The sequence below is a fragment of the Rhamphochromis longiceps genome, linkage group LG14 (genome assembly GCF_057381845.1).
Source record: "Rhamphochromis longiceps isolate RC_006_pf linkage group LG14, R_longiceps_female_GT1.1, whole genome shotgun sequence".
Lineage (NCBI taxonomy): Eukaryota > Metazoa > Chordata > Actinopteri > Cichliformes > Cichlidae > Rhamphochromis > Rhamphochromis longiceps.
In genome coordinates, this window is record NC_140570.1 from 8,248,259 (window position 1) to 8,269,478 (window position 21,220).

Genomic DNA, 21,220 nt, shown 5'->3' on the forward strand with positions numbered 1-21,220 from the left:
ATATGCGAAGTTTGTAAATACACAGGCGCTGTGTGCGATTTTAAGATGAATGCTGGTATTTCCTATTTTCTGGGAGTTTTCTAAAGTAGCACAACTTGTCATATGACTTCTCTGCACTATATCACATGCCCTTCACTATTTCCTTCTTTATTAGCACTATGGCTTTTCCCACGTTCGTGGTGCTCCTTTGTCAGGTAGCCGTGTTTCTGTCTCTCTGTGTTGTTGGAGAGGGTCGCTACTCCATTTTCAGGAGGTTTAAAGAAGCACAGGACACCAAGCAGGGATCTCCGTTTGAGGAGCAATGGTTCCCACAGAAATTGGATCACTTCAACGGCGCTGACACAAGAGTGTGGAAGCAGGCAGGTCTACATGTTGGTTTATATGGACGTTTGTTTGATTTAACTGTGTGGTCTAATCTTGTGCAGTTGGACAAATGTGTCATAATGCATGCATCTGTCACGAAAGATAAAGCCTTTTTGGCTCATTTTACTGCAACCCCACTGATGTGTTTATTTTTTTTACTTTCTGAATGTCTCTCACTTTGTTGTTCCCTCTCAGAGGTACTTTATAAATGAAGCCTTCTACAGGCCTGGTGGGCCGGTGTTTCTGATGATAGGGGGAGAGGGCCCAGCAAATCCAGCATGGATGAAGGATGGCACTTGGCTCACCTACGCTGAGAAACTGGGAGCACTTTGCTTGATGCTGGAGCATCGCTTCTATGGAAAGAGTCACCCTACAGTGTATGTTTATCCCTCTCTTTATGTTCTGTTTATGAGAGAAATCTCTATGTCTGTGTGGTCATCTGTCTTGACAACTCAGTATCCAACCCTCAGCTTCACCCTGTGCAGAGGGTAACACACACGTTTGCACTGCTTCAGGTTCAGCAGGTTTAACAAAGCTATGAAAACATTTATTGCCATGAATGCATTCCTGATATTCTTGCTCTCAAGTTTAACCGTCTGCAAACCCTTACCATAACCGAAACCTAATTCTAACTTGAACGCTAAAACCAAGTCTTAACCCTCAGACAGAAGGGCTGTGACTCGTGGTTCAAAATTCACAAAGATGGCCGTACACACAGAATATTTTGATCATTTTCACTATATCATCTTTTTTTAGTTTTCCTGTGACAAATGACTCTAACAACTCAATCATGTAGCAGAAATGAGTGGCTCTCAAATCCCATGTTTAGTGTGAGTTAAAGCCGGCCTATTTTTAGAACAGGAACTCCACGATTACCCGCATGTGATAAGGTTAAGGGACATGTGTGAACTGTAGCTGAGTAAAATAACTGACTTCCTTAAATTTCAGCTCAGCATGAACAAAAATGATCAAATGCAGAAGTGAAGCAGTACTGCACACCAAATATGTTATACCAAAATAAAAAAATAATGTTGTGGGTGCAAAAACTGGTATTAAAAATGTCAGGCTTCCTTTGTTTATGCACCAGTGAGCTGTGTGCCTTTCAAGTGGTTAACTTCAGTTTGAATCTTTACACAGGAAGTTTCTGCCAGAGCAAGGTGCTCTTAAGTATGGCTAAATCACTTTGCACAGCTCTTTGCAGGTTTTCCCCAACTCTGGTTGTGCACACTGTAGGATCAGAACAAATTTACATTGAAACCACCAGCTGAATTTTCTCAGCTGGTTTTATCAGCACCACTAGATGGCAGCACTGCAGTGTGCCCGTAGCCCAGTCGCTAGATAGAACAATGTGGTTTGATACTGAATGCTTACTCTTTTCTTTTAGGGACCTCAGCACAGACAACCTGCGTTTCCTCAGCAGTCGTCAGGCGCTGGCTGACCTAGCACACTTTCGCACCATGATTGCCGAGGCCCGAGGGCTGACTGACAGGAAGTGGGTGGCGTTCGGTGGGTCCTACCCAGGCTCTCTGGCTGCTTGGTTCAGGCTCAAATACCCCCACCTGGTCCATGCCTCTGTGGCCACCAGTGCACCTGTTTATGCCACAGTCAATTTTCCAGGTAAGAAGAGACATGATGTAAAAAGCCCAAACAGTGTAACAAAGCCCTAAATAATGTTGTCTAGTCCTGATTTTAGAATGTGCCGAACTCCATTTAAAACAATCTAGGATTTGAACATGTATATGCATTCAGGAAACAAAGTGGGATTACCACATTAAGGATACGCTAAAGTGTTGTTTGTTGTGCTTCTCAGTATTACATTCAGTTTCATATAATGTATGACACACTAAAAACACACTGCAGTATCAACACCCTCACCAAACACACGAAGCATCAAATCGAACCACTCGACAAATTTTCTAGCTTCGGTCAGTGTCTCGGAACTAAAAGGCTCAGACACATCAGAGATGAGAGCTCATTCTCTATCTGTGTCTGTGTTGTATTTGGCCGTCTCCTTTGTTTTTCTCCGCAAGGCTGCAGGCTGGAATCGAGGTCAGAGGAGCTTTTGAACATGGATTTAGGCTCTTCCACCCACACATGTGCTGTCTTTAAGATGCTATCGCACACATTCATTAGACATTCCTTTTGGATTTAGGGACATGTGAGAGACAAAACACCTGGGACCAATGGTGTACTTGCATCAGCCATCTCTTTTGTCCTGCAGTAAGTTCGTGGTTATCATTTCCAGCACAGCACAGCAGTAAGTTAGAAACTACCAGTAAGAGGTTGGCTTTCACTTAAAAAGGGGGGGAGAAAATTCCTGGATTGTGTAATGTGGAGTTTCTCCTCTGAGCTTTTAGACTTTTCATAAGCTGTGAAATTCACTCATCATTTCACTTTCAACCTCACTGAAACCCAAATAAACACTCTCAAACATTTAAATGGAACTGGGTTCACACGCTGTTTTGAAGATAAATTGGTGCCTCTAAAATGGTCCTGTGTGTTTAACCAAGAGCTTTTTTTCTTTTTTGTGTGTGTGTATTATTGTGGTCTTTTTATAGCAGCCCAGGTTTAAGTGTCCATGCACCCTCTGCCTTTTTTTCTTTTTCTCTCTTTTTATTTTTTATTTTTATTTTTTTTCCCCAGAATACTTGGAGGTTGTTTGGCGTTCGCTGGCCTCAGAGAACACAGAGTGCCCATTGCTAGTGAAAAAGGCTTCGGATGACCTCGTCGAACGCCTGAAAGACCCCAGAACCTATGAAAACATCACCAAAGACTTCAAGTAGGTTACATTTGCTCTCTGGAAGTGATCGTGGCTCAAGAGTTGGGAGTTCGTCTTGTAATCGGAAGGTTGCCGGTTCGAGCCCTGGCTTGGACAGTCTCGGTCATTGTGTCCTTGGGCAAGACACTTCACCCGTTGCCTACTGGTGGTGGTCAGAGGGCCCGGTGGCGCCAGTGTCCGGCAGCCTCGCCTCTGTCAGTGCGCCCCAGGGTGGCTGTGGCTACAATGTAGCTTGCCATCACCAGTGTGTGAATGTGTGTGTGAATGGGTGTGACTGGATATGTAAAGCGCTTTGGGGTCCTTAGGGACTAGTAAGGCACTATATAAATACAGGCCATTTACCATCCTTCTGTTTTGTTATTTGCCGTGACCAGAGGAGCCCTTAACTTGAGGCATGTTATATAAACGGAGTGTCCAGTTTGCAGCCAATTACAGAGTAAGCCTTCCTGATCAGTCTGGCAGACCACAGCAAAGCTGACATCCCCTTACTTCTCTAGTCTGATCTTATTCACATTGAGAACCAGATGATTCTTCCAAAGTGTGTGTGTGTGCGTGCGTGCGCAACAAGGGTCATCTTGGGTCAGAGTCAACAGCTCCAGAAGTATTGCCTCAGTTTTCTGGATGAAGCTGGGCCGCTGGAGGGTTTCTGTGTGGTTACGCACAGAAATGTCTCACTGTATTTCCTTACATCACTTTATCATTGGGTTTATTGGTATTACTGTGGCTGTCTAAGATTTCAAGGCTTAACATTACTTAAAAAGAGTAAGTAAACAAAAACGCCTCGGCATTTACTTTTATTGGGTTATTTTCTCAGCCCTCTTATTACATTATTTTCTTTTCATTCACTTCCATTATTCTCAGTTACAAACATGAAGTCATTCTTACCCGTGCCATGTGTGCAGCCTCTGATGTTATTTTATAGCCTGTATTTGAGGTTTTTATAGTGACTGTCAGCATGATAAATAAGCAGTGTTGAATGGCGTCTTCAATGGCGTGGGCAGTTTTGCAGAACTTGTGCTGTCATGGGGACTTGCGAACCTGCCCATCTTTTTATTTCTGCTTCATGCAGACATGTCCTCATTGCAGGCAGAGGTCACAGGGGTGGTTTGGAGGCTTCCAGCTTTAAAACCGCAAAATATCAGGCAAAGCAGCGCTTGCGTCACAGCTTGAGCATGGAGGAAGTTTTGGTTCACTGCACACACAAGGGAGTTGAGTCCAATAAAATGAAAAGTGAACACTTAACTACGTACATCCACAAACGCACCTCAGTAAGGTACAATCACTGCCGTGATTACTGTCAGCTTGACAGACGGCCCTAATCATTTGCATGGATTGACTTTGAATACATGAATACTTGATTAAAAGGGAAGTCAGTTCTTTGGATTTACTTCTAGCTGCATATTATAGAAAGTAACACCCAAACACATGCTGTTGGCTAGCACTTTACTATTGTCCTCCCTTTATTTCTTTTTTTCCTCTGGTTTTTCTAATTTCTTCATATCCTTCCCTATTCCCATGTTTCTTCTCCTCCAGTTTGTGCTCCAAACTACAGATCCAGACAGACATGGACTCTGCCTATTTCCTGGAAACGCTGGCTGGCAACTTCATGAATGTGGTCCAGTACAATGAAGACAACAGGGGGTTTGAGGTGAGGGGAAAGCCAAACTGTATTGGGGGAAAGAGCCAGACATGTGGCTTCTGGAGTGCTTCTTGATATCCTCAGTCCAAAAATGATAACCATCTAATATGTTAGAAGTTGTACAGAACGAAAACACTTGTTTACAGGAAAATTTGATATTATTTTGCAGAGGGCACAGCATTTATCCCCTACTGCCCATTTTCTCTGAGCTTTCTCATTGTCATAGATCCACATAGGTCCAGTTAAGAGGAGGCTCTCCCTTTAAGGATGAGGTCGGTAAATGATGGACAGAACACATGCATAAAGATTTACACCAACATGCCTGCAGTTGACTCTGCAGGACAGGCACAGATGCATATCTGTAGCTGTTGTTCAGTAAGTACAAACGGCTTGCGTAGTGTTTGGGTGTAGCTGCTCTACAAAATGTGCCCAACCACGTATTTTTGATACCGTTTGATGTGAAAAGACATCTGATATGGAAAGAATTTTTTAATTAAGACATGATTTATGTGTACTGACTAAGCACTGAACAGGCTTTGTAGCTATCAGGGCCTGAGTTGAATGCAAGACCACTATGAGTCAGGGGTGTAACAGGGAACCGGGCAGTGTGCTGAAACATGATAAACCCTGCATTGTCTAACAGCGAGAGGCCCAGAGATGTTGCCTCGGAAGAATTTTTCCAAGGTTGCGTCGGGGACCTGTTGCTTGCTTACTGTGTCTGTGTGTTTATATAAGAAGTGGGGCCTGGCTTGTTGCTCTGCAAAGTGGAGGCCAACAGAGTAGATAACAGTGGATGGTGGGAGGGTTTGACTTGTTTTTAAATGAAAGAAGCCAGTACGGTGGTGTTTGGTGCTGGTGCTTTTTATCTGAGATTTGCTTGTTTTTTAGTGGAAATATTTCTAGCATAAGATGAAGCCCATGGTCATGATAAATGCACAGTAATGCGCAAGAATCTTAAGCCACCCCTGTATCTTTATATTTTGCTAGGGAAATGGGTCCAATGTGCAAAAATACAGTATATAAAACACAGTTTTCCCAGTGCTAATCAGCTTCAAAGTCAATATTTGGTGCTTTTTGGCACTTTTATTCTTCAGCACGGTCTGAACTTTCCTCAGCAACTTCTTGTCTTTTCTGTAAGATTTCAGGAACAGGATACAAATCCATGCAAGTGTGTGTGATCAGCATTCTGTTGTGGTACAGCAGTAAACATGTACAGCCTTTTAGTAGAAGTCCCATTGTGCATGATTTTTGTCAGTTACTTTGGTTACTGTACTTTTCACCTTTTCCTCACTTTTCTTTAAAAAAAAAAAAAAAAAAAAAAAAAAGTGACTCCCCATCCCCTCTCTGTCCCCCTGGTGCCTGGAGGAGACGTGAGTCCGGTTACCAATAAGCTGATGTGGAAAAAGTAACAAAAGAGCCTTTGGTCTCTCTGGTTTCCTGTCGCCCCAAGCTAAAGAGACGCTTATAAAAGAACTGAAGGGAGCGTCGGGCCACATAGTCCACAGTGCTAGCAGACAGGCACAGCCCACAGCTGCCTTCTCTGACACAAAGGGCAGAGAAAACTAGCAGGTTTTGGGTACCGCTGAGGAATTTGGGTAAGAACTCGGGGTGAGGTGTAACTCAAGCAGTAGAGTCACAGCAGTGGTTTTATGCTTAAGGTTGTCAATAGGGTGCTGTATAAAATGCAGAAGGACCTTATGTAACGGTACAGCTTGTAGCGCAAGTACAAATAGTTTGTTTTCCTTTTCTGTTTTTTCTTTTTTCTTACATAGAATAGGGGATGGTAATCACAGGTCACTTAGGTGTTCATTTTTTCACGTAAGCACCACTCTGATCACTGCCACCTGTTTGCTCCTGCAGCCTCACTCTGTCAAAAAGCGCTCTAATGGAAGCATTGAGGCACACTGAATGTGCCATTTACCAGAGTAGTGCTGTCTCGAATTAAACACTCATCAGCACATGTCTGTGGGGAACAGGACTGCCTCCTGATACTTGCTTTACCATGAGTGCTGAAGATGTGTCCTCCTCGTTTGGCTCAATATCATTTGAGCCCTTCCTTTTTCCTTTTTAGCTAAGATGGTAGCTGCTGAGTTCAAAAACTGTAGGGTATTCCAAATTTGACTTTTGACTGCTATAAAGACACCATCCAGGTTCTGGTAGAGCTTTTGATGTAGCTTTACTTGATAATGTTAATACCCTCAGGCACTCAAAATTGCCAGTGTAATTTTAGACGGGTGTATATGTGGACCCAGAGTGCTGGACAGCAACCACTCAAAAGCCACAGTGTTTGTGCTGATCATAATGGGCATACATGGAGCAGGTCGCCACACGTGACAGAAACTGCATCAACGATGTCCACTAATTGTACACGGCTAGACTTGTGAGGACAAAGACATGAATATATTATGCGTGTTTGTCCAAAGAGAACAGGCCACTGAAAATGCAACACAGATATTTTCCTCCACAGATGTGTATCCAGACTGTAAAACATAAACTTACTGGCTTATTCTGCGGCTTAATTTTTATATGCGAAACACTACACAACTGCCAAGAGTTAACTCTCATTTGCATAAGATGAAAGGTTTAGTTAACTTTCAGCTTTCTTCTTTTGTCAAGCTGCTAGTGAGTCTCTCACCGCCTTAAATCCCAGAGTGCTCTGTGAAGACATTCTTGCATGTTGTTAGAAGATGCCTGGGGGCGAACTCTTTCTCACTTCATGCTGCTGGCCTGTGTGCCTAGGTATTCTTTGTACTATCACCTCACAATTAAATTTTTTTATTTTTTTTTGGTCCACTACTTTGTCTAAGATTGCAATATCACAACAATTGGGTGAAGATAATATTTGTCCTTTTTAAAGGTGGAGCGCATTAGCAACAAGAGCCTTTGTTGATTAGTGTGTATTACAGGAACTGATTCACAGGATGGATTTCTTGCCAGTTGGCCTCATCTCAGTGTCACCATCTGGGAACTCTAAAATACCCTGCCCTTGTCCACATATGAAATGAATAAATATTCATGTTATGTTTTTTGAGGTTGTACAAAATATTTAAAAGGCCATCACACCGCAAGGTCCTTTCAAGAGCTGTTTTGGACCTTCTGGTAATGTCAAAGTCAAAATAATTTCTAATTCAACCTTGATCATGTGTTTTGTTTTTGGGGGTGTGTGGGATGGGAGGGGGGTTAAATGTGTTTGCTTTTCCAAACACAACTTCTCGCTCAAGTGTTGTGCCATACCAGCATGCGTTTTAGTGTTTGACAAATGCTGACCAAACTTCATCTACTTAACCACTGGAAAAACTGCCACTTTCTGTTGGGACCACCTTTTAGGATGGGGGTTAAGGATTTCCTATTCACATCCACTTATACACTCTGTATTGTATTGTAGGAGCTTAAATCTGGTCTTGCAGCTAGTTGTGACCATATTAGGGTATTCTCTCTCTGTGACTCTGTTTTTTGTTTTTTTTTTCACCCTCACTCTTGGCTTTATATGACAAACTAAAGCCTAAAGTTATGGCTCAGAGATTATTTCCACATCTATTTTCTTCCACTTAAATAATCCAGGGGTTGGAGCCTATCTTAGCTGTCACACAGCAGGCGGTGGGGTACACCCTGGTCAGGTGTGTGGCCTTGAGTGGTGCGGTATGGTGATAGTCCTAACAACAGCGCCACCGTCCCTCCCTGTATTTGTGCAAACACTGATTTATTTGAAACTTTGGTCAAGGGTATAATAATCCAAAGTAGCCGCTCTGAAAAATTAAAATAATATAACTGCACATCTTGCCATCAATGTTGAGAAAACAGTGTTTCTATGTCATCCTAACCATCTTCTTTTCCTTGTGGTGTGCTGTGATATGTCATTAAAGGGTGTTACTGGTACCAACATCACCATCAAGGTGCTGTGTAGTGTGATGACTGACAGCTCACTGGGAGACCCTTACGCCAGATACGCAGCTGTGGCCCGTCTCATGATGGAGACCACCTCTATGAAATGCCTGGACACTAGCTTCAGCAAATACGTCAGCGACATGACTAACACATCCTGGGATGGACCAGCTCCAATAGCAGGTGGGTGTGGACGCGTCTTCCTTGGAAGTGGTATTTGGTTTGCTCATTTTTATTTAGCTTTAGCTTGTGGTCCTTATGAAACAGATATTTCTGTACCTTGCAATTTTAGGCTGTCTTTTGTTTTGTTAGTAGAGTAGTTTATTTTTGTTGTTGCACTTAAGGGAAACTGTCATGTCTCATCGTGACTTTCCACTGTCATCCAACAATAATTCAGGAGCACTGCAGTAGCCTTAGGAAATGGAATAGAACAGTCACAGGCTTGTTCTGGCATGTGGTTACTATGCTGATGGAAGGATTTGAACAACCAAAATAAAAGGAAAAAAGCTAATTCAGGAGTATTGCTTAACTTTACTACTAAATAAATCCTGGCATAACATCCCAAAATAAGGCTGCTTTTTCTAAACGAAGTTTTCACGAGGGTTTAAAGTTCCTATATTGTATCCACTTTTTAAAAAGTTAAATTAAGCCCGACATGTGCCCCAGAATATCTTTCCAGTTCCAGCCAAAAGTGTCATACGAGTCATTCCTTTTGCCGTGGCTATGTATGCCGTCACGCTTTCTGTTTTTGTAGGTTTATATGCCAAAGCAAACGGAACACAAGTGAGCTGCTAGGTCTGAATTCAGGAGCTCAGTTCTTTTCTACTTGGAGGTGGTGCTTTTACCTGTGCTGAATCACAACTGGCTGCAAACCACAATAGCTCGTTCAGAGACTGTGTGCAGAGAAAAGAAATATTGAGTTAATCTATTCCATTTGTCGGTCTAAAGACACACTGGAGATGTATTTAAAAACAGGGAAGTGAATCTGGCACCACTGCATCCCCTTTAACACCTGTGGTTTATACTGCACATAATATGGAAGAAGAAATGCACACATGATGTTGGATATGTATGTGTGTGTGTGTGTGTGTGTGTGTGTGTGTGTGTGTGTGTGTATGTATATATATATATATATATATGTATGTATAACTTTGTAGTAAAAATAGCATTTTTGTCCAGGGTCGCATGTTTCTGTTGTCAGCTCAGACTTCATCAGTGGGAGGGGTGGGGTGGAGGGTCACAGGAACAGGATGTGGTCTCTTTGAAAAGTCTTTGGGATGCGCTTGCATAAACTTCCCTGCCCACCTCTTTGTCTTGGGGCTCCAGTCAAGTTGTTTTCGGTATTTATTATAGCTGAATAACTGAAAATGAATACTTTTTTTTTTTTTTTTTTTTTTTTTTTTTTTTATCAAGGTGATTTTAAGATAATTATTAGAAATGCTGGCTCTAATAACATAATGTGTATAATGCTAACAAGGAAATGAACATGCTATTCATGGGTAGATTTTTGTGTATTTCTTGACAGGGAGACAGTGGGTCTACCAGACCTGTGCTGAATTTGGATTCTACCAGAGCACTGATTCACCCAACCAGCCGTTCGCTGGCTTCCCTCTTGTGTGAGTACACCAAACATGGCCAGTAAAGCTCACACATTTAATTGCATATTCAGTTGTCATTCTTATTGGGGTTTTTTTCTTTTTCTTCCCATCCAGATATTTTCTGAAACAGTGTACAAACTTTTACAACATCAGTGCTGAGCAGGTGGCGGAGGCTGTCACACAGACCAATGAGTATTACGGTGCTTATGACATCCGCTCAAGCAGAATTGTGTTCCCCAATGGCTCCATTGACCCCTGGCATGCCTTGGGGGTCACTCAGGACATCTCAGCTGACCTACCTGCGATTTTCATCAAAGGTGAACAAAAATGATGCATAATGAATTTTTATGTTAAGTTTGTTTTACACTCTGGATACACATTTGTGGGGAGAATGTCTGTTTCAAATCATGAGATCAGCATATGTCCAAATAATCCCTGTTAACCAAAAGGTCGGGCTGCACACTGCTCTAAACATCCCTATTGTCCTTTTTTGTTTTTTTTTTTTTTTTTTTTTTTTTTTTTATTTATTTATTTATTTATTTATTTATTTTTTTGTTTAAATGATGTCTGTGAGAGCGGTGGTCCTGGATATGGTCATCTCAGGTATACATCTCTGGCTGTGAACACAGAAGCCACAACCACCTGCTGTTTAGATCTTCTGTTTGTGAGGGACAGCCAGTCAGAGTTTGGCTCAAAGGAACAGCAGGCTTGTAGAAGTGGAGGCCCCACATAAGATAAAGATTTCTTTAAACTGTGAATCATGGAAACAGAGTTTAACAATATAACAGTGAAGCTGGAAGTGAGCTCCCCTTTAAGTAAACACCTTACAAACTGTACATCAGATTGCACTGATATTTTTTTTTTTTTTTTTTTTTTTTTTTTTTTTTTTTTTTTTTTTTTTTAAAACACAAGTCCACACTGAGACTGAACTATGTTTGTGGTTGCTTTACATTACATAAGCCAAACGGCTAAATCAGAGTAGAACAATGCTTTACTTGTTCAACTCCAATTTTATTTGCTGGTTAATTGTGCTTGGAAGTCTTGTTTCCATCTATATTTTTTTTCTTTTTTGTCTCTCTTGCATGCCTTATCCACTGTTTTTTCTTTCCCCGATCCAGGAACCTCTCACTGCGCCAACATGTACCCAGCCAGGAGTGACGATCCCCCACAGCTGACCCTGGCCCGTGACCACATCTCCTTACTTCTGCAGCAGTGGCTGAAGCAATGACTGAGAGCTAAATAAGCCAGCAGTGGCTTTGCAACTGAAGCGTAATACTTTCAGGTCACTGAGAGTGGGAGAAGAGTGCTTAGCTTCCTGCCAAATTTCTGGTTGATCTGAAATTCTATTTTGCACAAGAATCTTTAGGTCCAAGTTCAGGTTTTGAGCTCATAAATAAAGTTTTCTTTTCTTTTTTTAAAAAAATTATTTCTTGTATTTGTGGGTACTTTGTTTCAAAAATGTAATCTTGCAGAATTAGAACAGTTTTTCTTAGTGAGTTTATAATGTCAGGTTTAACTCTGTTAGGCATATAATTGATTTATTAGGTTTAGTCATCGGTAGCCTGGATAATTGCTGTAGTTAATCAATTTTCGTGTGGAAAAGCTGTTTGCTTTTGGAGACAGCACTTGCTAAATCTGAACAAAATGCTTTTGGCACTGAGAAACTTCAGCTTCCCCAGAAGCCTTTAAAACATTAATCAAGCTTTCAAAACCAAGGTTATCGACCTTTCACTTCAACAGAAGAATGAGAGTCCTGTTTAAACGTGCAGCAATGAACCTGCAAAACCTTTTTAACTGGGAATTTGATGAGAAATGGCTCCACTTCATGTCTTTGTGTTCCACAAACATGCACACATCTGGTTTTGTTCAACAAAAGTTTAGTTGTGTTTGATAAGAGTGTGTTTAAAACCCAGCAGGAGAAGCGTGATTATCATCTCTAGTTTGGCCCAGAGAGAGGTGCACTGGAAACATCTCAGGCTTCAAGTTGCACAATGGGGTTGGGTGGCAGTGTTCTTACGGTATGTTGTTTTTTTTTTTGTTTTGTTTTTTTGCCTTTGAAGTAGATGGGTTTGGCTTAAAAATGAGTAAGAGGAGAGACGTAGGAAGACACAATTGTAGTGCACAGCTGTGGGTTCACTGACCTTCTCAGAATTCTCCCAACTCAGACAAACTGACCCACTTTGCCTAACAATGATAACAGTCCCATCTCTGCATCTGGACATGGAGGACCCTCCCCATTCCAAACACACACTCAGCAAAAGCTGTAGCTCAGAACGCAGCCCCACTGTGGGTGTCCCATGTTGTATTTTTACAGCCTTGATCTAGTTATTTACTCGAGGCTGGGAAAGGAACTTATTAAACCCAAGGTTCAACCTAAAAAATATACAAGTGAATTATAAGGTTATGTGACAGATCACTGTCCAGTGTGTCGAGGTAAACATTTATGATGTCTTTAGCAGTAATTACTCACACACTCCCCCTTAATCCCCTGTAATTCAAACCTTCAGTAACCTACTCCTAATCCTCACTTTGGCAGTAGCAGGGATGTAATTGAAACTCAGCCTCTTCTCAGGTGTGTTTAAGTGTGTGTGAGACACTTTCCAGCTGCATACACCCATCAGAAAGAAAGAAAAAAAAAAATTCTCGTATGGGCATATATTTTCCAAATTCTCTGTGAAATGTAGTTTGGATAAATATAACTGGAAAAGACTAAGCAATAGTTAGTCTTAGAAATATTTAGGGACACTTTGAAAGGGTCTACGTAGTAATTGACGGTTTTTGATGATGTTGATATTCATCAGGATAAAGTGTAGGCTCTCCATAATTCTCCATTTCATATGACAAAACATCACTATTTTTGCACGTTTCATACTGCTTTTAAACATTACCACACTTCCTGATGTGTCAAGTTGGATGGCCAAGCCATCACCGGAAGTAGCTTGATGAAGGTAATCATTATCTAATCTCCTTTTGCTTATCGGAGAAATGTGAGCTACAACTTTGCTAAATTATGAGGATACATCTCATTTTAAATTATGAGAGTTTAAAAACGACAATCTTTAGGGTTTTTTCTGACCTTTACTTTGAAGGTGTAGCGGACGCACATCCGTGTTTGACACAGACACGGATGTCTGTTTTATGGTCGGCTGCTCGGTTGGAAGGCGGGGTTCACAGTAGGATAAATTCTTGTTTGGAACTGCGGTGGAATCACTAGTAGGTGTAACTTTCTACAGAGTAAGAGCTCTCTTCGTGGACTTTGGGGGTTAACTACTTGAGTTGTCGTTTGAACGGCAGCGAAAAAGCGGACTAATACCAGCTGCAATTTCACCTGCGGGACAAGTCTAATCGAAGCCCCTCGGGTTAGGTAAGGAATAGCGTTTTTGTGTGTGTGTGTGTGTGTGTGTGTGGGGGGGGTTGTTTTTGTTTTTTTTAACGGAATTTTATTTTTAAGCGTCAACACACGTAGCTATTTTAATGGACTTCAAGCATTGCATCTAATTCAAAGAAATAAAATAAGAAAACATGCCCGCATCCTAGCGGGAAAATATTTTGTCGTTTTTGTTCTTTTTTCAAAGAACCAAATGGAAGTTAATTGTCGTTCTGCATAATTGTAGTTGTGTTCACGTGACCTGTTTTGTATTGTTTTTGTTGTTTTTCTTAAAGCACTTTAAAACTGGACTGGTAGTTGTTTAAATGTTTGACGGGTGGGGGTCACCTCTATTGCACAAATTAATAAGTTAATGTTCACGCTTCCTGCGATTTCCTCACCAGATACAGTTGCGGAATATTGTGGCTGAGTGCGTCAAACTTCTGAACACGATGTTTTATAAAAGCACTCTGGTTGATCATTTGAAAACTGCATGTTAAATCCATTTCCGTGTTTTCTCAGCAATATTATTATTATTATTATTAACAGCACGCCCCAGTTGGTGAATAAACGTGGCAGCTATACAACTTGCCCTAATTTATGTTCACACTGCAAATACTGCACCTCTTCAGTAAGTCCTCACCGAGAATTGAGTCTGGCTCTTGTGGCCAGTTTTAGGCTGAAGCATTTTCCCCAAAATGGTCCTAAATCTTATTTTGAGCTCAAATTAAAAGGAACGAAGGGTGCAGTTCAAGTGTTCTGGCTAGGGATAGCTTGTGATGTTTAGACACAGTGAGTAAGAGTTAGTCAGATCTTGCAACACTGGATGAATGATTTTGCTGCTTTAAGAGGGAGTAAAGGTATATGTGTTTATTCATGAGTCACAACCATCTATTATGGAAGTGGTTTAAAAAATGCATGCAGTGGTAGGTGACTTCTTCAAGTAAAATAAATGTCATCCTAATTGCCTCTCCTAATGTTTATGTAGGTGTTGCAAGTATCAAAATGAAGCACATGTCCTTATTGTGCCTCTGTGCATTGGTGGCCTTGTGCAGCCATAAGGGGGTGCTGTCCCAAGCACCATCTTATGGTGAAAGGGGCTCTGATCTCGGCATCCAGGTGTTTCAGCAAGTAGTTCATGCCAAGCCCCTGGAAAATGTGGTGCTCTCGCCTCATGGGGTGGCTTCAATCCTTGGCATGCTGTTATCTGGAGCCCACGGGGACACGAGGAAGCAAATCCTTAATGCTCTCCGTTACAAGAAAAATGGTAAGGACTATTTCAGGCTATAGATGTCTTCTGAGTCCTACAGTTTTTAGCCTAACGTATAAAAACCTTGGGTGGTGTTGAGGAACAGTTACAAGTTTACCTGGTTTGCACAGGTCCTTACAAGATGTTGAAGAAGCTGCATAAGAACTTGACGGGCAAAGCCAACCAGGACATCGTGCTGATCGCAAATGCTATGTTCAGCCAGAAGGATTTCCCCATGCAGGAGGCTTTTGTGACTTCCAACAAAGAGAACTTCCAGTGTCAGAGCAGGAGCCTGGACTTCAGCAGCCCTGATGCAGCAGCCGATGAAATTAATGAGTGGGTCAACAATAAAACCAAAGGTAACAGTGGCTGTCAATTATAGCTGTATACAGAAACTAAACTTCCATCTTTGAATGCAGTTGAGTCTCAGAGTGTAGGCATTCCTTCCCTAAAGTGGGTGCAGAAGGACTGGTTTTACCTAAGGAAGGGGAGACTTCTGCATCCATGTTTTGGACTTTTTGTATACTTGGCTACAAGGCTTATTGTCACCTACAAGATCGTTTTCCTTTTCTGCATGAACACATTGAAAATACTGCAGGACTGTTCTAAAACGTCTGACTTGTTAATGCACTAAATTTTCTGCTGTATTGATTGGTTGCCCCTACATGCTGATACAGTTTTACCTTCTCTGTCTCAAAATAAATACAAAAGACATGACGTGTTGGTTTTTAAATCAAACCTTGCTGATGGAATAATGCTCCTATGTTTATCCAGGTCACATCCCCAGCTTGATCAAAGCAGACATGCTGGATCCTGCTCTGACCCGTCTGGTCGTTGTCAACTCCATCTACTTCAAAGGCTTGTGGAAGTCTCGCTTCCAGCCTGAGAACACCAAGATAAGGACCTTCACCCGGGGCGATGGAATCGATATTAAAGTTCCAATGATGTCGCAGCTATCAATCTTTAACATAGGTGAGTGGTGATGTGAGACTAAGCATTTAAATGCGTCTAAAAGAGCAGTCAGTGTTTTAGATAAATCATGATACTAAAAAAAAGGCCATATTATTCTACATTACTATCAGCCTATATTGCTTTCCACTGCAAAGCAACCTCTAGATACATTTTCGCAATAATTAGAAAGCTCTTCTGCAACATTGGCTACAGACTAGTAAAAATGAACTGGCTACTATGAATGCTTGTGCTACAAAGTCTCTCTTGGCTTATCAACCGTTACATTACTGTGGTGTGGGGTTTACAGAAGTTCAGTTTTGTCAGCACCATATATTTGTTCTATGTTACTAATGTAGTTTTATGATTTGAGAGTTCAGAATAATTCCTATTTATCATATACTGGACCTTGGTGCAGCTCCTCAGCTCATCCATTGTTGGAAACGAGCTGGTGTCCCTCTTCTCACTGCCCTTTTTAGCAAGCCTTCTTGTGATTGGAAGAAGAAAGCTCACCCACTGGTGAGTGGGGCTTCTGTGCTCACAGCCGGCACGGTGTATTTTAAGTGACCAGTCTGGCGCATTTGCATCATGCAGTCAAGAATAGGGAAAAAAAAGCTGGGAAATGGCATATTTAGAGCAGCATGAGCGTTTGCCTTTCCAATTTTTATATACTATGTCCTACTTATATTACACCTTGTTGACCTTGTTTAATAGGAAAACCACTGCATCAGAGTCAGTTATTTGTCACAGAAAATAATGAAAAGCATAACTTCATCATAACATTGGGTTGGTTCACTTTTCTTTCAGTACCTGATGCTTCTCTGAACTTTACCTTGTACAGCCTTCATTGATAATAGACCTCATCTGCCATCATCTACTGCCAAATTATTGCACTTCGGGTTTATTATAATGCAGCTGCAGTCACTGCCAGTTTATGGTTCATATGCGAGTTTGTGTTGAGTTGGGTTTTTTTGTTTTGTATTTTAAGGACTTGGACATGCCACTTCTGTAGGATATTATTTAGTCCTGTGTGAAATGAAATGATACACCAGTCAGAGGTCTATATTTAGGTGACTTGTCAGAGTTGTGGTGGCCCGCGAGTGCTGTGGACAGACGCTCTTGAACTAAGGCCGTGTTAAGCTGCAAGTTACAGATATCTAACTTTCTTCAGTGTCCTAAAGTGTTTTGAGTTTAGTGTTGATAGTCTGTTGCTTGGATTATTGTCTTCAAGCTAGCAGGTGGGTCCTAAAGAGAACACTAGAATGTAGTGGTTCTGGTACAGTAATGTTTTATGGCTATGATGGCATTTACACTTACTTGGCAATCTGACTTTGTAATAGGTAGGTTGGTGTAATAAGCATATACAGCCTGAAAATGGGAGGGAGTCTTGATACCTCTGGTGTAGTACTGCTCTTATGTTATGTGCTTTGATTCAGCTCCACATTTGCTGTTCTTGTACATCATTCAAGAGTATCTACTTGCACAAAAAGGTGATACTTAAAAGCTATAAAGTGCTGTCTCAAACTTTAAGCAATGTTAATGACATATTTGAATTGAGTGAAATGCTGAAAGCTGCAAAAACTGTACCATGCATATGTCTTATGCTATACCCCCTTATTAGCTAATTTAACACAGTATTCTTACAGTTGGTGTTCTTCACGGGTCTTTTCTGGGAGAGTATGTTTGTCCTCAGGAAGCCAGGGATTTTCTGCTTCCAGACAAAATAGAAAGTGATAACCATCACTGATTACCATTGTGGTTAAACAAAAACATTTACCCACACAAATTCAGAGTTGTTCAGTGGAAAGTCCTGGCAAAATCTGGAGTTTGGCAAATTTGCTTGTTAAAATAAAGTAAGAAAGAACTGGAGAAAAATCCCCATGGGATGAAACCTGTTTTGTCATTCTTTTTTCTTTCTTTCTTTCTTTCTTTTCTTTTTTCTTTTCTTTTTTTTTGTCACACATCAAACACTTCAGAATGTGTTCTGTTTTATTAATGTCTTTGCCTCGAATTAACCTTAAGCTGATGGATGGGTACTGGATTGAGCCCACAATGGAAATTACAGCAGCAGCTCAAAGTACATACAAACATATGCTGTAGTACTTAACTATAAACATCAAGTACTATAGCACCATACTGAAGGCCTCATAATGTGAGGTAATACAAAGTTATACATGCAACAGTAATTAAGTAAAATAATAGGTTGATGTTTTTGTTGATCTTAATTTCCTTAATTCCCCCATAAAATATTTTGAAAACCTTAACTTTCTTCCTTCTGGACCATTCAGTATAAAACGGTGAGCTTCGACTGGCATTTATAATTTTCTGTGGGAGAGCAGAATTCATGTTTCTGTTAATAATGATAATTAATGGTGACTGTCTTACAGATAGTTTAACTTAAAACTCATTGATCCAGGAGAAAGTTTTGAGGGTCATCATGGTGTGCTGTGCTAAAAGGGCGATTACAGATGTGTGTGTGTGTGTGTGGCGTTCGGTACTTTTAGTGTTTACTTGTCTTTTAGATTTTATTTGTATTTGACCATTGTGTACATGGTAAACTTCATTATTACGAAAATGGTGATGGCTGGTGCAGGGTTGGTAGAAAGATAATGTGGAGGGGATGGAAGTCTGTTTTGCAGCATTCTAACTTCAGATTTTTGTATTCTGCTAGGCCTAGCCTCCACACCCCAGGGGCTCAAATACAAGGTAATTGAGCTTCCTTATCATGGCAACACCATCAGCATGCTAATCGTTCTCCCGTCTGAAGAGGACACCCCTCTGTCTCGTGTCATTCCCCACATCAGCACAGCCACAGTGCAGAGCTGGACCAAACTGATGCACATGAAGAAAGTCCGCCTGCTCATCCCAAAGTAAGGCACAAACGCACATAAATATAATGTCCCTTCAAATTTGATACATGGTGACATTGTCTGTTACGTTGTGTTCTCAGGTTTACGGCTGATGCAGAGGTGGATTTGAAGGATCCACTTTCAGCTCTGGGAATCACGAACATTTTCAGTGAGGGCAAAGCTGACTTCAGACATCTCAGTGAGTGAAAGCAGAGTCACTGCAAACCAGACGCTGACGCATGTTCTCTTGCACCGCCACAGTATTTATCCAGTCTATTTAGATATGAGCAGAGCCTGGAAGTATGAATGGATTGTTGGCTGTTTACAGAGAGTCACTGATGGCCAGTAAGGAGCTTGAATCGTAGTTGACTGTGAAATGCTGAATCACTGCTCCTCTTGTCTTGCCATTCATCATCTTCTTGAAAGTTTGGAATGAGAAGAGATGGGGATGAAGAGCTCTAGTGCCACCCTGTGGTGTAATTGGCCAAGAGTTTGTAGGATTTTCCCTAGGAAAGTACCCCATCAGCTTTCCAGCAGATGGGGATGCTCTATTGCCATCATGTGGTGTAGCTTACAAAGGACTATAACATACTTTTATATTTAGGCAATCTATGTTGCATGTGGAAGGTCTGGTTCATACAGAGAAAGCAAAGATGATTGCGTATTGTCGTTTCCTCAGGTTCGGAGCCTGTGTATGTATCCAAGGCACTCCAGAAAGCCAAAATAATCGTGAATGAAGATGGAACAAAAGCAGCAGCAGCCACTAGTGAGCATTTGTTCAGTAAGCCTCATCTTTAACTTAAAGTTTCTCCCATGTTTTAACAATGTTCTGTTTTGTGGGTTTTTTGTTTTTGTTTTTTTGTTTTTTGCTTTTGTTTAGCTGCTATTTTGTTGGCCCGTTCCTCCCCACCCTGGGTTACAGTTGACAGACCTTTTGCGTTCCTCATCAGACATAACCCGACAGGTACAGATTTTCTTCCATTTCCACCTTAAAATGCTGAAAAATGTTTGATTGTAAAGCACTGCACCGTGACGAGTTCTCCTTGCGTCTGTCTCCAGGTACCGTCCTCTTCATGGGCCAGATCAACGAGCCTTGAGCCCAGCTCCATCATCAACCATAGCATCATTTATCACAACAGGATATGCTTATACACTGCCATGTATCAGAATACAAAGTAAACATAAACACACCCCTACATATACAGAGCACACTTTGCTGAACATGTTTGTACAATGTGGATATATGATGTGATTTGTTTTAAATGTTGCTTTTTATGTTACTTATTTTCTGTATTGCATAACATGCTGTATAAAATGTATTTTGCTGACTAAATTTTCCAGTTTTAATTTTTTTGTATCCTTTTTTTGAATTAATGACATTTTTAAAAGACTTTGAGTGTCAGTTGTGTATTTTCTCTTCTCTGGAGTAGGATAATCAGTTTATTTATCATGTCAGTGTTTCCGTTTCGTGTTGTAACTCCAGTCTGTATTACGTTTCACTCGTAAGTTACGGCAATATTCATGCCGTTGCAACGGTTTTGCATTTGAAATTATTCTTTCCCTCAGAGAGAAAGTCTTCTTCAAACTTTTGGGGTGAGGTGAAGGAATAAATACACATTCATAACATGAGTGATTTTTGACTGGCTTATTTTCTGTAATCCAGTTAGGGAAATAATTTTGATCTCTCTCTCTCTCCCCCCCCCCCCAAAAAAAAACACTTTGCATAAAAGTTATACATTTATTTGGATGTTATTGAGTGAAATAAGTATTTGATGTCCAAGCAAAACATCACTTAGTAATCGGGGGAGAAACTCTTGTTGGTGTGCACAACACTTTCTTGTAGTTGGTTACCAGGTTTGCACACATCTCATGAGGGATTTTGGTCCGCTCCTCTTTACAGAAACTCTCCAAATTCTTTAGGTTACTTAGCTGCTGCTTAGCAACTCCAAGCTTCAGCTCCCTTCACAGAATTTCTATAGGACTTAGGTCTGGAGATTGGCTGGGCCACTCCATGTACTGGTTCTTTAGCTACTCCATTGCAGCCTTGGCAGTGTGTTTCAGATCATAAGTTCTACACAAAACGAGTTGAGATCAGGAATCTCTAATGCACTGAGTGTAATCAAATCTGTGGGAGCCAGAGTTCAGGCTGGGCTGTAGGGGATGAAATACTTATTTCACTCAATGACATGCAAATCAATGCGTAACTTTCATGAATATATTTCTGGATTTTCAGTTGCTTTTCTTCACTAAAAAAATGAAAGTATCATAAGATTTGAGACTCTTCAATTCTTTTGAAATGAGCAAACTTATACATTTAGCAGGACATCAAATAATTATTTTCTCTACTATGGTAGTTTTACATGCATATCTGAATATTATGGTACTTTTTTTTTTTCAATTATAAACTCTGGCAGTCATATATTAGTAATTTAGCGGATCCATCTAGTTTTTAGTCAGCGCCACCAATGTACTTGAAAGCTTTTCATTATTGAGGGTCATGGATGGCTTGTTTATACAAGTTCCACAGGAAAAATTTTTTTTCTGTA

General features: G+C 40.9%; 2 protein-coding genes across 2 annotated transcripts; both read left to right on the plus strand.

Annotated features, from left to right (window-relative positions):
• Nucleotides 1-107: 107 nt before the first annotated feature.
• Nucleotides 108-13,567, plus strand: prss59 (serine protease 59, putative). Its single transcript, XM_085379617.1, has 9 exons — nucleotides 108-359; nucleotides 559-740; nucleotides 1,748-1,980; nucleotides 3,007-3,142; nucleotides 4,676-4,790; nucleotides 8,645-8,846; nucleotides 10,189-10,279; nucleotides 10,376-10,578; nucleotides 11,380-13,567. Exons 1-9 carry the CDS (start codon nucleotides 126-128, stop codon nucleotides 11,487-11,489), a joined length of 1,506 nt encoding a protein of 501 aa, XP_085235743.1. The 5' UTR covers nucleotides 108-125; the 3' UTR covers nucleotides 11,490-13,567.
• Nucleotides 13,486-20,303, plus strand: serpine2 (serpin peptidase inhibitor, clade E (nexin, plasminogen activator inhibitor type 1), member 2). Its single transcript, XM_085379618.1, has 9 exons — nucleotides 13,486-13,625; nucleotides 14,617-14,895; nucleotides 15,009-15,236; nucleotides 15,652-15,849; nucleotides 18,497-18,695; nucleotides 18,776-18,873; nucleotides 19,354-19,440; nucleotides 19,555-19,638; nucleotides 19,734-20,303. The coding sequence occupies exons 2-9, from the start codon at nucleotides 14,634-14,636 to the stop codon at nucleotides 19,769-19,771; spliced, it is 1,194 nt and encodes a 397-aa protein (XP_085235744.1). The 5' UTR covers nucleotides 13,486-13,625; nucleotides 14,617-14,633; the 3' UTR covers nucleotides 19,772-20,303.
• Nucleotides 20,304-21,220: the final 917 nt, after the last annotated feature.